Below are 13,726 nucleotides of genomic sequence, written 5' to 3'. Positions count from 1 at the left end.
AATTACCTGCTTTTGTGTATTTGGGATCCACATATGTTAAAAAAAATTGAAATCACAGTGTTGGCGCTAGGAATTTTCAAAATGGGGGCCCAGGGACCCTGTCAAGTTATAAAAATGGGGTCCCACAGTACATTTTTGGGGTCCCACTTTTTTGGAACCGATTTGAAAACAAATGATAAATGTATGCATTATCCTGTTACAACTCACATTCTATATTTCCATCAGTCCATTTTCTACCGCTTGTCCCATTCGGGGTCGCCGGGGCCTATCTCAGCTGCATTCGGGCGGAAGGCAGGGTACACCCTGGACAAGTCGCCACCTCATCACAGGGCCAACACAGATAGACAGACAACATTCACACACTAGGGCCCTCTACCATTTAAAAAAAACAAGTTATATTTTATGCAAAACCAACTTGTCTTACCTGAAATTACCTGCTTTTGTGTATTTGGGATCCACATACGTTAAAAAAAATTGAAATCACAGTGTTGGCGCTAGGAATTTTCAAAATGGGGGCCCAGGGACCCTGTCAAGTTATAAAAATGGGGTCCCACAGTACATTTTTGGGGTCCCACTTTTTTGGAACCGATTTGAAAACAAATGATAAATGTATGCATTATCCTGTTACAACTCACATTCTATATTTCCATCAGTCCATTTTCTACCGCTTGTCCCATTCGGGGTCGCCGGGGCCTAACTCAGCTGCATTCGGGCGGAAGGCAGGGTACACCCTGGACAAGTCGCCACCTCATCACAGGGCCAACACAGATAGACAGACAACATTCACACACTAGGGCCCTCTACCATTTAAAAAAAACAAGTTATATTTTATGCAAAACCAACTTGTCTTACCTGAAATTACCTGCTTTTGTGTATTTGGGATCCACATACGTTAAAAAAAATTGAAATCACAGTGTTGGCGCTAGGAATTTTCAAAATGGGGGCCCAGGGACCCTGTCAAGTTATAAAAATGGGGTCCCACAGTACATTTTTGGGGTCCCACTTTTTTGGAACCGATTTGAAAACAAATGATAAATGTATGCATTATCCTGTTACAACTCACATTCTATATTTCCATCAGTCCATTTTCTACCGCTTGTCCCATTCGGGGTCGCCGGGGCCTATCTCAGCTGCATTCGGGCGGAAGGCAGCGTACACCCTGGACAAGTCACCACCTCATCACAGGGCCAACACAGATAGACAGACAACATTCACACACTAGGGCCCTCTACCATTAAAAAAAATATATATTTTTTATGCAAAACCAACTTGTCTTACCTGAAATTACCTGCTTTTGTGTATTTGGGATCCACATACATTAAAAAAAAATTGAAATCACAGTGTTGGCGCTAGGAATTTTCAAAATGGGGGCCCAGGGACCCTGTCAAGTCATAAAAATGGGGTCCCACAGTACATTTTTGGGGTGCCACTTTTTTGGAACCGATTTGAAAACAAATGATAAATGTATGCATTATCCTGTTACAACTCACATTAGGGCTGGGCGATATGGCTTTTTATTAATATCTCGATATTTTTAGGTCATGTCACGATACACGATATCAATCAATGTTTATTTATACAGCCCTAAATCCCAAGTGTCTCAAAGGGCTGCACAAGCCACGACATCCTCGGTTCAGAGCCCACATAAGGGCAAGGAAAAACTCACAACCCAGTGGGACGTCGATGTGAATGACTATGAGAAACCTTGGAGAGGACCGCAGATGTGGGTGACCCCCCCTCCCCCGGAGGAAATGTACGTCGAGTGGGTCTAGCATAATATTGTGAAAGTCCAGTCCATAGTGGAGCTAACATAATAGTGAGAGTCGAGTCCATAGTGGGGCCAGCAGGTGGGTTAGGTTGGGTTGCAATCAGCATATTTCAGTCATCAACAATTATATCATCTGAGAAATGGACATAGTAACAGTGTAGGTCTCACTTTGTAGGATATGTACTGCGAGCGGTGAACATAGTGAGCTCAGAAAGCATAAGAACAATTATACATTTGATTATTTACATTTGCTTATTTATAATCCGGGGAGGGGGTTAGGCTAGGGTTGTAGCTAGGGATGTCCCGATCCAGGTTTTTGCACTTCCGATCCGATACCGATATTGTTTTTGCACCTCCGATCTGATACCGATACTGACGGATACCGATACTGACCGAAAATGGCCTATCCGAGCATGTATTAAAGTTTAAAGTTATTTAGCCTACTTAGTTGTCAGAATCATGTTGAAAAGGGTTTTAGTACTCTTGATAACAACTAGCCAGCTGAATTAGGTGAGTTTGAATAATACACAATGGTTGGTAACAAGAAACTGACCTGTTTATTCAAGGATAAACACAAAATAGACAAAATTATACATGACAAACAGAAATGGCATCATTGAAACAAGGGCTGGGCGATATGGCCTTTTTTTAATATTGCGATATTTTAAGGCCATATTGCGATACACAATATATATATCGATATTTTGCCTTAGCCTTGAATGAACACTTGATGCATATAATCACAGCAGTATGATGATTCTATGTGTTTTGATTGATTGATTGAGACTTTTATTAGTAGGTTGCACAGTGAAGTACATATTCCGTACAATTGACCACTAAATGGTAACACCCGAATACGTTTTTCAACTTGTTTAAGTCAGGGTCTACTTAAATTGATTCATGATACAGATATATACTATCAGATATATACTATCATCATAATACAGTCATCACACAAGATAATCACATTGAATTATTTACATTATTTATAATCCAGGGTGTGGAGGGGGGCGCCGGATGTAAGTGTCAAAAAGACAGCCAAAAGAGTTTGATATGAGAATAAATCTAAAGTTAAAATATAGGGTAGAAATGCATCCATTTGCAGGAAATGTAGTCTTGATTTTCAACATTTTCTTTCAAGGCTTGCATGTCTACATTAAAACATTCTTCTTCATACTGCATTATTATATGCTACTTTTAAACTTTCATGCAGAGAGGGAAATCACAACTAAAAAAATCACTAATTTTTTCATACGGTGTTGATGTGGAAATTTTTGCCTCGGCATTTTGATGGTGTGGGCGTGTGGCACCGAACGGAGATAAGCGTTTGGACAGACGTTACAGTATTTGAACAATGATGACGAAAACTGTTTTCTCTGTCGTGTCCGTGTGTCGTAAATTGTTATGCGCTTATTTTTTTATTTGATTTTGTGCGTGGCATATAATTGCTATGCGAAGAGGACGTTTAAACAGTGCGCAATTGCACAAGCACGCACCTTAGAGAGAACGTTGGTCACACGGCTGCGCTAGCATCACAGCTAACGTTAGCCATGCTGCTACCTCTCTGCTCGGGGAGGACGTATACGTATGTGACGTATGACGTGACAGTATGTGACGTATGACGTGACAGTATGTGACGTATGACGTGACAGTATGTGACGTGTGTAAGAAGGTGCGCTTGCTGTCTGTGAGAAGCACAGACACAGGAAAGAGTGAGAAGAGCCTGTCGTGTAATGCCAGCAGCTAAAAGCAACTGCGTGAGAATCCACAGACCTGTGGATGTGTTGAAGCTGTGCTGGAAAATGCGGAACGGAAATTAGGGAGCAGCAGAAAAGTGGAATGTACTATTTAAATAGGTGCGTTGGAAAACACGGAGCGGAATTTTTATTTTAACTGGATCTGGATCGGCATTTTCCCATGCCTTGCCGATACGCATTTTTTTTGCAAATATCGGCATCCGATCCAAATATCGGATCGGGACATCCCTAGTTGTAGCTGCTTCTTTTAGTGCAGTTTTGAAGGAGGATAGACATGTACTTTCTTTTACACCTGTTGGGTTAAGGTTATTCAGGGTAAATCCCACCTAACCTTATCCTTGTCCACACACACAATGCCGTCGTTTAAGACCCCCTCCGTCTGGCGGCGCAACCCGACCTAGTACGCATGCGTGGAAAATGCGCACGTCATAGTCACCTCCAGTGTTGCTTTGTGTGCAAGTTCTTAAATTAAATGTAACTTATCTCAACAATATCCAGTGTTGTGGTATTTCAATGAACTGGAATCCAGTGTGATGTGGGGCCCTATTGTAGTGAATCACACCTGAGCCAACATAAATTAATCAAATCTTTATTAGACATTTGAAAGTAAACAATGTGATAAAGAACATTTTGCATCAATCAGTCGAGGGATCTAGATATCTGGTCAGGACACACCTCACTCTTTGCCTTCACCTTCATTGTCCATTTGTTTTTGGTGACTTTATATACTCTGGACCTAGACGTTGAGTCTGCGACATACATGGCGGACAATAACTGATACAGTAGGGCTGGGCGATAGATATATCGATATACTCGATATATCGCGGGTTTGTCTCTATGCGATATAGAAAATGACTATATCGTGATATTGGAGTATACATTCTTACGCAGTTGCTCACTCTTTCTTGTCTCTCCTTCTCACAGAGACATAAACAAGCACACCTTACATATGTCACGTGTGCAACGTCACACGTTCCCGCGGAGCAGGCAGATAGCGACATGGTAACGTTAGCTGTGATGCTAACGGTGTGGTGCGGGTGGTAATACGAGAGAGAGAGAGAAGGTGCGAATCTGGTAACAAATGGAGGAACAATCCTCCAGGGGAGCGCCGTGTGCGGAGAACTGGCCGCATGCGACTTGGAGAAGTTAGTCTGTTCCAGGGTCAAACATGGTCGAGCAAGTCCAAACTGTCCACTGAAGGTCGCATACTAAAACAATCACAACATTTGCATCTTTTTTTTTCTCCTTTTCTTATGCACACAAAATGTATATATATTTGTCTTTTGTACAAATAATACAATATTTAGTTTTTAGCTTCATGGCGCCTCCCAAGTTTGGTCCCTAAGGGTCTCAGTCATAAAAATGTTAAAAATAAGTCATGTATTAATTTATTTATTTCAACGCTTAAATCTCCAGATCAACTTCAGATCTCTCCGTCCAAATCAAGTTTTATTTGATTATTTTTTTGTATTAAGCCCCTTTTGTTTAAGAAAACACTGTTTTTTATGGCAAAAACATAAAATGTGCAATCATTTCCCCACTAATATGTTCAAAGTGTAATATTAAATGTGAAGTAATTGGAATCTTAAATACAGTAAGTCAATAATTCATAACATTGATTTTAATTCATTTTAATTTTTTTAACAATGACAGTTTTTAAGACAAATATCCCACTAAAATTCTAGGGGACCCGAAAGGGTCCCACTCATAAAAATGCTAAAAAATTAGTCATATACTTTTTTTTAACGCTTCCATTTTTCGATCAATTGTTTATTTTATGTTTTAATTAAGTTAAGGGGACGGTGTGGCGAAGTTGGTAGAGTGGCCGTGCCAGCAATCGGAGGGTTGCTGGTTACTGGGGTTCAATCACCACCTTCTACCATCCTAGTCACGTCCATTGTGTCCTTGGGCAAGACACTTCACCCCTTGCTCCTGATGGCTGCTGGTTAGCGCCATCAGTGTGTGAATGTGTGTGTGAATGGGTAAATGTGGAAATAGTGTCAAAGCGCTTTGAGTACCTTGAAGGTAGAAAAGCGCTATACAAGTACAACCCATTTATTTATTTATTTAAGAATGAATTCCCAAGAAAAACAGCACGGGATCCGGCGGTGGTTTGGCTTCAAGTGGGAATATGTTGAACATTTATGCGGCAAAAGCATTGCTACAAAAAGTAGCATCATTTGAAAAGTCACCCGCTAGAGAATGAAGAGTGCTTGAAACTCCGCATGTCAACATTTCTGTTCGGTGCCACACCAACAAAATGCCGAAGCAACTATTTCCAGATCAACACCGTATGAAAACAAAAAAGTAAACAACATAAGGAGATAATATCCGCCGGAACCTACCACATAGCGAAGGACATACACTATTTGATTTCCTGTTATGCAGCTCATTTTTATTTGACTTGTATTGAAATATCTTGTGTGACATCATGCACAAAAGTGCACTTTATTTGTTTTTAACTATTGTACTGGCGTTCTGTACAAAAAGTGCACTTTAATTTAGTGTTGTTTTGATATGTCATCTTAGTGACATCATGCACAAAAGTGCACTAATAGCTTGTTTTAAAATGTCTCTGACAATCTTGCACTTTCTGTTTTGGAAATGACATGAATGTTTGTGCCACTGCTTAATAACTGTTTAATAAATACACTTTTGCTAAATTGATTTAGTTGTGGTTTCCCTCTCTGCATGAAAGTTTAAAAGTAGCATATATTAATGCAGTATGAAGAAGAATGTTTTAATGTAGACACATTGAATCATCATACTGCTGTGATTATATGCATCAAGTGTTCATTCAAGGCTAAGGCAAAATATCCAGATATATATCGTGTATCGTGACATGGCCTGAAAATATTGAGATATTAAAAAAGGCCATATCACCCAGCCCTATGATACAGTCTGCTTTGCCAGTCCAAAAGCATTTGCTGTTTTCCGTAGTCTTCCATCGTCGGCCAGGTAATACAAAACACACGCTACCTTTTTTTTATCACATCCACGGGAGCCCGCATTCTCGTTGTCTCTCCTTCGACAAATGGACAAAGTTTTTCGGTAAGTAGAATCACAGCTGACCTGGACATTCGAAAGTTCTCTTGCAGTCTGAGATGTGTTGTATCCCAAATGGCTGCAATCGCGCGTTTCCTTCTCTTGAGGTGTGTGATTTCCACAAGCACGGACATGTGAAGTGAAGTGAAGTGAATTATATTTATATAGCGCTTTTCTCTAGTGACTCAAAGCGCTTTACATAGTGAAACCCAATATCTAAGTTACATTTAAACCAGTGTGAGTGGCACTGGGAGCAGGTGGGTAAAGTGTCTTGCCCAAGGACACAATGGCAGTGACTAGGATACCCGGAGGGAACCCACGCAATCACGGGAAAACATACTCCACAGAGAAAGATCCAGAGCCCGGGATTGAACCCAGGACTACTCAGTACCTTCGTATTGCGAGGCGCATGCACCATTGGGCCCAGAGCATAATACTACCACCACCATGCTTGACGGTAGGCATGGTGTTCCTGGGATTAAAGGCCTCATTCTTTCTCCTCCAAATATATTGCTGTGTATTGTGGCCAAACAGCAATTTTTTTGTTTCATCTGACATCAAATGGACAAAGATAAGACCTCTGAATGACTCGCCCCCATATTTCCAGTGGTTAGCTCCGAGTTACAAAACCGCTTGTTATGAAGCGGGCCGTGGCGCGTTCTTTCTGACGTCACTTCCTGTGTGGGGCGCTGTATTTCTGTCGTCTCTGAACTCCGTTTGTAAACGATCGATGACTCCATAGAAAGCTAAGAGCCGGAGATTCTAGAAATACACGGAGCACTTAGCCATTTAAAAATTATCCAAGGAGGGCAACCATAAACAATGGTTTAGTGTGGCTGACACTGGGCTTAGGCCAGTGGTTTTTAACCTGGGTTCGATCGAATCCAAGGGGTTCGGTGAGTCGGCCTAAGGGGTTCGGCGAAGCCTCCGCGGAGGTCGAGACACACCCGACTCATCGTGTGAATAAAAACTTCTCCCTAATCGGCGAATTATGGATACCCCCAGTCTTTGCGAGCAATCCTTTTCGAGGGTGCTGAACATAAAAACAAAGAAAAGGAACAGACCTTGCTGTGAAAATGACATGAGAGTGGCACCTGCCAAGGTGAAGCCACGTATATCTAAACTAGTCTCTCAAAGGCAACAGCAGAAGTCACACTGATTTGCAGGTGTGTAATTTGTTGTGAGTTTATGCACTGTGTTGGTTTTGTTCTTTGAACAAGGTGATGTTCATGCTCGGTTCATTTTCTGCACCAGTAAAAAAAAACATATACTGTAAATTTGTCTTGGATTTGAAAGAAAAAAATCACATTTTATTTTTCACTAAAGAAGGGTTCGGTGAATGCGCAAATGAAACTGGTGGGGTTCTGTACCTCCAACAAGGTTAAGAACCACTGGCTTAGGCTAGTCCTTGAGGGTGCATGGGAGTTTGCCCAACCAGTCTACATGTGCTTTGTGGACTTGGAGAAGGCATTCGACCGTGTCCCTCGGGAAGTCCTGTGGGGAGTGCTCAGAGAGTATGGGGTATCGGACTGTCTGATTGTGGCTGTCCGCTCCCTGTATGATCAGTGTCAGAGCTTGGTCCGCATTGCCGGCAGTAAGTCGGACACGTTTCCAGTGAGGGTTGGACTCCGCCAAGAATGCCCTTTGTCACCGATTCTGTTCATAACTTTTATGGACAGAATTTCTAGGCGCAGTCAAGGCGTTGAGGGGATCCGGTTTGGTGGCTGCAGGATTAGGTCTCTGCTTTTTGCAGATGATGTGGTCCTGATGGCTTCATCTGGCCAGGATCTTCAGCTCTCGCTGGATCGGTTCGCAGCCGAGTGTGAAGCGACTGGGATGAGAATCAGCACCTCCATGTCCGAATCCATGGTTCTCGCCTGGAAAAGGGTGGAGTGCCATCTCCGGGTTGGGGAGGAGACCCTGCCCCAAGTGGAGGAGTTCAAGTACCTAGGAGTCTTGTTCACGAGTGAGGGAAGAGTGGATCATGAGATCGACAGGCGGATCGGTGCGGCATCTTCAGTAATGCGGACACTGTATCGATCCGTTGTGGTGAAGAAGGAGCTGAGCCGGAAGGCAAAGCTCTCAATTTACCGGTCGATCTACGTTCCCATCCTCACCGATGGTCATGAGCTTTGGGTTATGACCAAAAGGACAAGATCACGGGTACAAGCGGCCGAAATGAGTTTCCTCCGCCGGGTGGCAGGGCTCTCCCTTAGAGATAGGGTGAGAAGCTCTGTCATCCGGGGGGAACTCAAAGTAAAGCCGCTGCTCCTCCACATGGAGAGGAGCCAGATGAGGTGGTTCGGGCATCTGGTCAGGATGCCACCCGATCGCCTCCCTCGGGAGGTGTTTAGGGCACGTCCGACCGGTAGGAGGCCACTGGGAAGACCCAGGACACGTTGGGAAGACTATGTCTCCCGGCTGGCCTGGGAACGTCTCGGGATCCCCCGGGAGGAGCTGGACGAAGTGGCTGGGGAGAGGGAAGTCTGGGCTTCCCTGCTTAGGCTGCTGCCCCCGCGACCCGACCTCGGATAAGCGGAAGAAGATGGATGGATGGATGGATGGCTTAGGCTAAATAATTATTCGTTGAAGGAGTTATCCGGCTTAATGTAGACAGGGCCTTAGTTGAATAGCCCTGTGGTGTATGGTCAGATTCAGTGATAACACTGATCCATTGTTTTTATCCCAGGAACCAATGGAGCTGTGTCCCTATGACTCGGGACACCGTGTCCCAGTCCGGACCATGGAGAGACACAAGGCCTCATGCCGCCTTCGAAAGATGGGCTACTCCCCTGAGGAGGAGGTGACACAACCGACTCTAGCTGTACTTGCATGAAGTAGAAATGTGAAGAACGGAGAGCTGTGAGAAAATAGCTTTTTGTGAGGAACACGTCTTCATTGTTAAAAACAATTCCTGTCTTGCAGGCAGAGATGTATGATGCTTCTGTCTGTTACGAGAACACCAGCATCAGAAGCTTTGCAATGGGTGAGGGAGGACTCCAGCCAGCATAATGTGTTTTTGTTTTGTGGTCTAAGAATGTCGCTCTTGTCTCCTTCCTGCAGACAAAAACATTCAGAACCAGGTGATCCTGCAGGCCAGATCTGCTGCTCCGCTCATGAAGATGGAAGGCACCTTCTGGCAAGGTAGCGTCCTGGTTGGGAAACGGTTCAGTCCACAAGAAAGACAGTTACTGAAGGCGCAGATGAGCTGTGTTTCCACCATTTCTCAAAAGCTGTGGAGGGAATCTAAATAGCTGACAATCGCACAGTTGTGGTACCAAGCTCTGTGGTTGGGTGCCTAAAAGGCAGTGCAGTGTGTTGATTGGTGGGCAAAAAAAAAAATATGAGTAGTAGAGATGCGCGGATAGGCAATTATTTCATCCGCAACCGCATCACAAAAGTCGTCATCCATCCACCATCACCCGAACCAACATTTTATCAAAACCACACCCGCCCGTTGTTATATATCTAATATAGACGATGCAAGGCATTAGTGAGGTTATAAAGCTTTTGCTGGTAAAAGAAAGGAGACTGATCCAATGTAGCAGAGACATTCAATGCGTGCCACGCATCTCTTGGCCACGCATTCGTGGCTAAGAGATATTAATGCGTGATAATATTATTTATCATTATTATAATATTATTGTCATTTCCATTAAGAAAGTGTTGACTATTGTTGCCAATGCCCTCAGATAGTGCGTTACTCACACTTTGTGTGCGCTGTTGCAGCAAGCAGAACGAGGCTTTTAAGAAGTTAAAAAAATGTTTTAGAAAGACTAGGACTATATTTTCGTTAGGTAAAAAAAAAATTCTGAATTTATTTCAATGAATATTAACTTGTTAACGTTATAATGCTCAAATAGGGACGAGGGCGGGGTGCACAGTGAAGCAGTGAACAATTTCGCGACAAAGATGAACCTTTATTGATTGATCTGCAGCCATGACAAAATATCAGACAATCTCCATTGTCAACGACAGGCAGGAAAATAAAGATAAACACATAGCCTATGTTGTAGGCATAGGCATAGGCTCATACGTTTTTAAGTTGAAATAAAAAAATAAATAAAAAATGTGCCTCATAAGCCTGTCAATCACGCGCACAAACTTAAATTATACAATAACATATGTATGTCATCTCTATTTAAACAAAAATAAATTAAATAAATAATAATAATAAATTACCTGCAACTTATTGGCCAAGGCAAATAGCTGAAGGGGGGAAATCAAACCCATCAGACTGCACTTTATCATCAAACTTGAATTATAATGAAAATAGACGGTCGCGACAAACAAAGCAGGCTAAATAGCCTTACATTGTCGCCAATCGCAGATGCGCTTCACTTGAAAGCGAGGCCAAATAATTATTCACACATAGTAGTATATCTCGAATAGAAAAAAACCACAATAAACAACGCAATTGCCTTAATTCCTTTGCATTGTAGTGCGCCCAAACAACACGTAACCATCAAAATTATTCAGCTGACCGAACTCAATATAGGTTAGACATGGGCTTATTTGGTAACGTAGACTAATTCGTTTAACATATCCAACCGTATGTCTACTTACTTTTTTTTTTGTTAGCACTATGCAGGAATAAAATGGCATCTACAGCGCCAGGATTCATGCGAGAGCGCCTGGCCTCTAAAATGCGCCCTGCTGCGCTGAAGGAGCGCTCACTTGCGCCACTGTTGCTGGGACGCGGTGCCTGATGAACAATTGACTGTTTCAAAGAGTGCTGCTCGTTTTTCGTATGTGGGTAACAACATTTAACTATGTACATATATTTCCGAATTGGTTCAACCGCCAACCGCCCGCATCTATTTAAAATCTATTTTTACCCGCCCGACCCGCGGTTTATCCGCGGACTCCGCGGTTGTGTCCGCAAACCGCGCATCTCTAATGAGTAGGGCTGGATGATTATGTCAGAAATAATCATTACGATTATTAGGGCCCGCCTGGCCCATTGTTTTTGATTGATTTTGAAATCACACGATTATCTGTTCATTTGAAAACATTAGTGTTTATTGCACCACCAAAACTCAACCTTAAATATAATTTAAAAGAACAATGGTGGGTAACGAATAAACAGGAAAAATGTAATTAATTATAACAATAAATTAATGCTGGGAGCAGCGTTGAACAGGTTCTTGCCCCTGTTGCATCGCGGGGTTCACGCATGTCGCTTGCACTTACGCTCTTCCCCCCCCAAAAAAGTATAACATTTTCCGCCATACATGATGCACCTGTAAAAATATGGGGACTTTTCGTGCATGTCAAGGGGCCTCAAAAAGGTGCCCAAACATATAGAAGAGAAAAAAACAGCAATTTCAAGAGAGCCCTTGCTCCGCTGCTCGGGTCCTAATAAAATAAATTATTTATTAAATTAAATTAATGTATTAAATTAAATAAACATAAATTACATTGAATAAAATAAAAATACATTTACATTGAATTAAATAAAATACAAATGAATTACATTTATTTAAATAAAACAATAAGTGTATTAAATAAAAATGAAATAAAACCACTTCAGACTGCCATCATCATTTTTAGCAATTAGGGTCAAGATCTGAACTTGTGAAATTGAGTTATTAACGTTTCATGTTTTGTGATGAACAATTAGATCAAAGTTTGGCGCCGTGCCCCGCCCACATCGTGTCATTTGCAGAATATTTTTTGCAATTATCGTCACCCATCAGTTTAGTATCTGTCTCTGATCAGCTAAAGTGCAGAAATGATGTGATGGAGTGGGGCAGTTTTCGCCGCTAGGCTCCACCCACTACGAGTAGGTACTGACCCATCGGGCTCTTCAAGGTGTCATCGTCATCCTTTTTACTAAGTAATATCAAGATCTGAATTTGTGTCGCCGAGTTATTAATCTTTCGTGTTTTGTGCCGAATCATCTGAGAAATATTTAGCCCACATCTTATGGCGTAGTCAAAATTTGTTCGCAATTTATCATCATCACTATGTGTAGTATCTGTCATTTCAATAGTGACTTATTTGGTCAAAGTCCCTAGGAGGAGTTCATTAAAGTACGACCCTGTGTTTGAGTCAAAAAATTGCCAAAAACCATCATAGCCATGTTTGGCTCCATACGACGCCCACATGTTATGGCGTTGGAATTTTTTAAATTTAATTTATCATCGCCTATATGTTTACTATTTGTAATTTTAACCGTGGCTCATTTGGCCAAAGTCCCTAGGAGGAGTTCGTTAAATACGTCCCAGGTTTTTTTTGCCAAAAAATGGCAGCCAAAAACCAAGATGGCCGACTTTCTGTTTGTTTTCAGGTATGGGTACCTGAGACTTTTATGTGTGTCTCGTCATGATAGACGTCTCCTACGATTTTTGTGTCGATAATGGTGGGAGGGGCTAAATTTTTCTCATTTTAAAGAGTGCCAATTTTGAAATTTAATTTTCACTACCCCAAAAGCATTACGTTTTTGTGCCATACCTGACGCGCATGCAAAATACGATGACTTTTCTTGCATGTTAATGGCCTCCAAAAGGCGTCCAAACCTATATAAGAAAAAAACTGCAATTTCAATAGGGCCTTGCGGTACTTTGCATCGCCCCTATGGGGCTTGCTCTGTTGTTCGAGCCCTAATTAAAATAACAATATAAAATAATAAATTTTTTCCTCACAATAATTATTTAGTTTTCTGTTTTTTTACCTTTTACTCTTATTTTACCAACATATGTTTGCATTTTATCAAATACTATTTACTAAAATAGTTGTCAATTAAATGCAAAAATCTTCACATTTATAGGTGTTTGAAGTATTTATTTCAAACCTGCACAATACAACAACACACTTTTTTTTTTTTTACATTTTGGCAGAGACATTTATGCAAGGCTTGAAAAGGGGTTGGATGAAGCAATTGCTTATAATATCCCAACCCCTCTCACTCACTCCCTATTTAACATAAACAATATAATACAAGAACAATACTATACAAACAAAAACAAGAAAAATTCCTATACACTAACAATACAATAGTACCACTGTTACTATGGTACAAGACGAGACAAAACACACACACACACACAGGCCCAAACACTCTCTGACCATACACCTCTCTCTCATCGCTCTGTGCTGAGGGCATCACTCTCTTCCTCCTCGTACTTCTTCAGTACTTCTTTTTTAAACAGTC

At 41.8% G+C, this 13,726-nt stretch overlaps 1 protein-coding gene across 2 annotated transcripts in view; it reads left to right on the top strand.

The window, feature by feature from the left end:
* The window catches only part of snrnp48 (small nuclear ribonucleoprotein 48 (U11/U12)), a 41,004-nt gene that overhangs the window by 9,160 nt on the left and 18,118 nt on the right, over positions 1-13,726 (top strand). For both annotated transcript variants that reach the window (XM_061956922.2, XM_061956914.2), the window contains exons 2-4: positions 9,260-9,373; positions 9,496-9,556; positions 9,634-9,714. In XM_061956922.2, the coding sequence (XP_061812906.1) occupies positions 9,266-9,373; positions 9,496-9,556; positions 9,634-9,714 (250 nt within the window). In that variant the 5' untranslated portion in view covers positions 9,260-9,265. The remainder of the gene's footprint in view (positions 1-9,259; positions 9,374-9,495; positions 9,557-9,633; positions 9,715-13,726) is intronic.

Source organism: Nerophis lumbriciformis, linkage group LG04 (genome assembly GCF_033978685.3).
Source record: "Nerophis lumbriciformis linkage group LG04, RoL_Nlum_v2.1, whole genome shotgun sequence".
NCBI classification, from domain to species: domain Eukaryota; kingdom Metazoa; phylum Chordata; class Actinopteri; order Syngnathiformes; family Syngnathidae; genus Nerophis; species Nerophis lumbriciformis.
The sequence above is the reverse complement of the archived record's forward strand: the minus strand, read 5'-3'. Positions and strand labels throughout refer to the sequence as shown.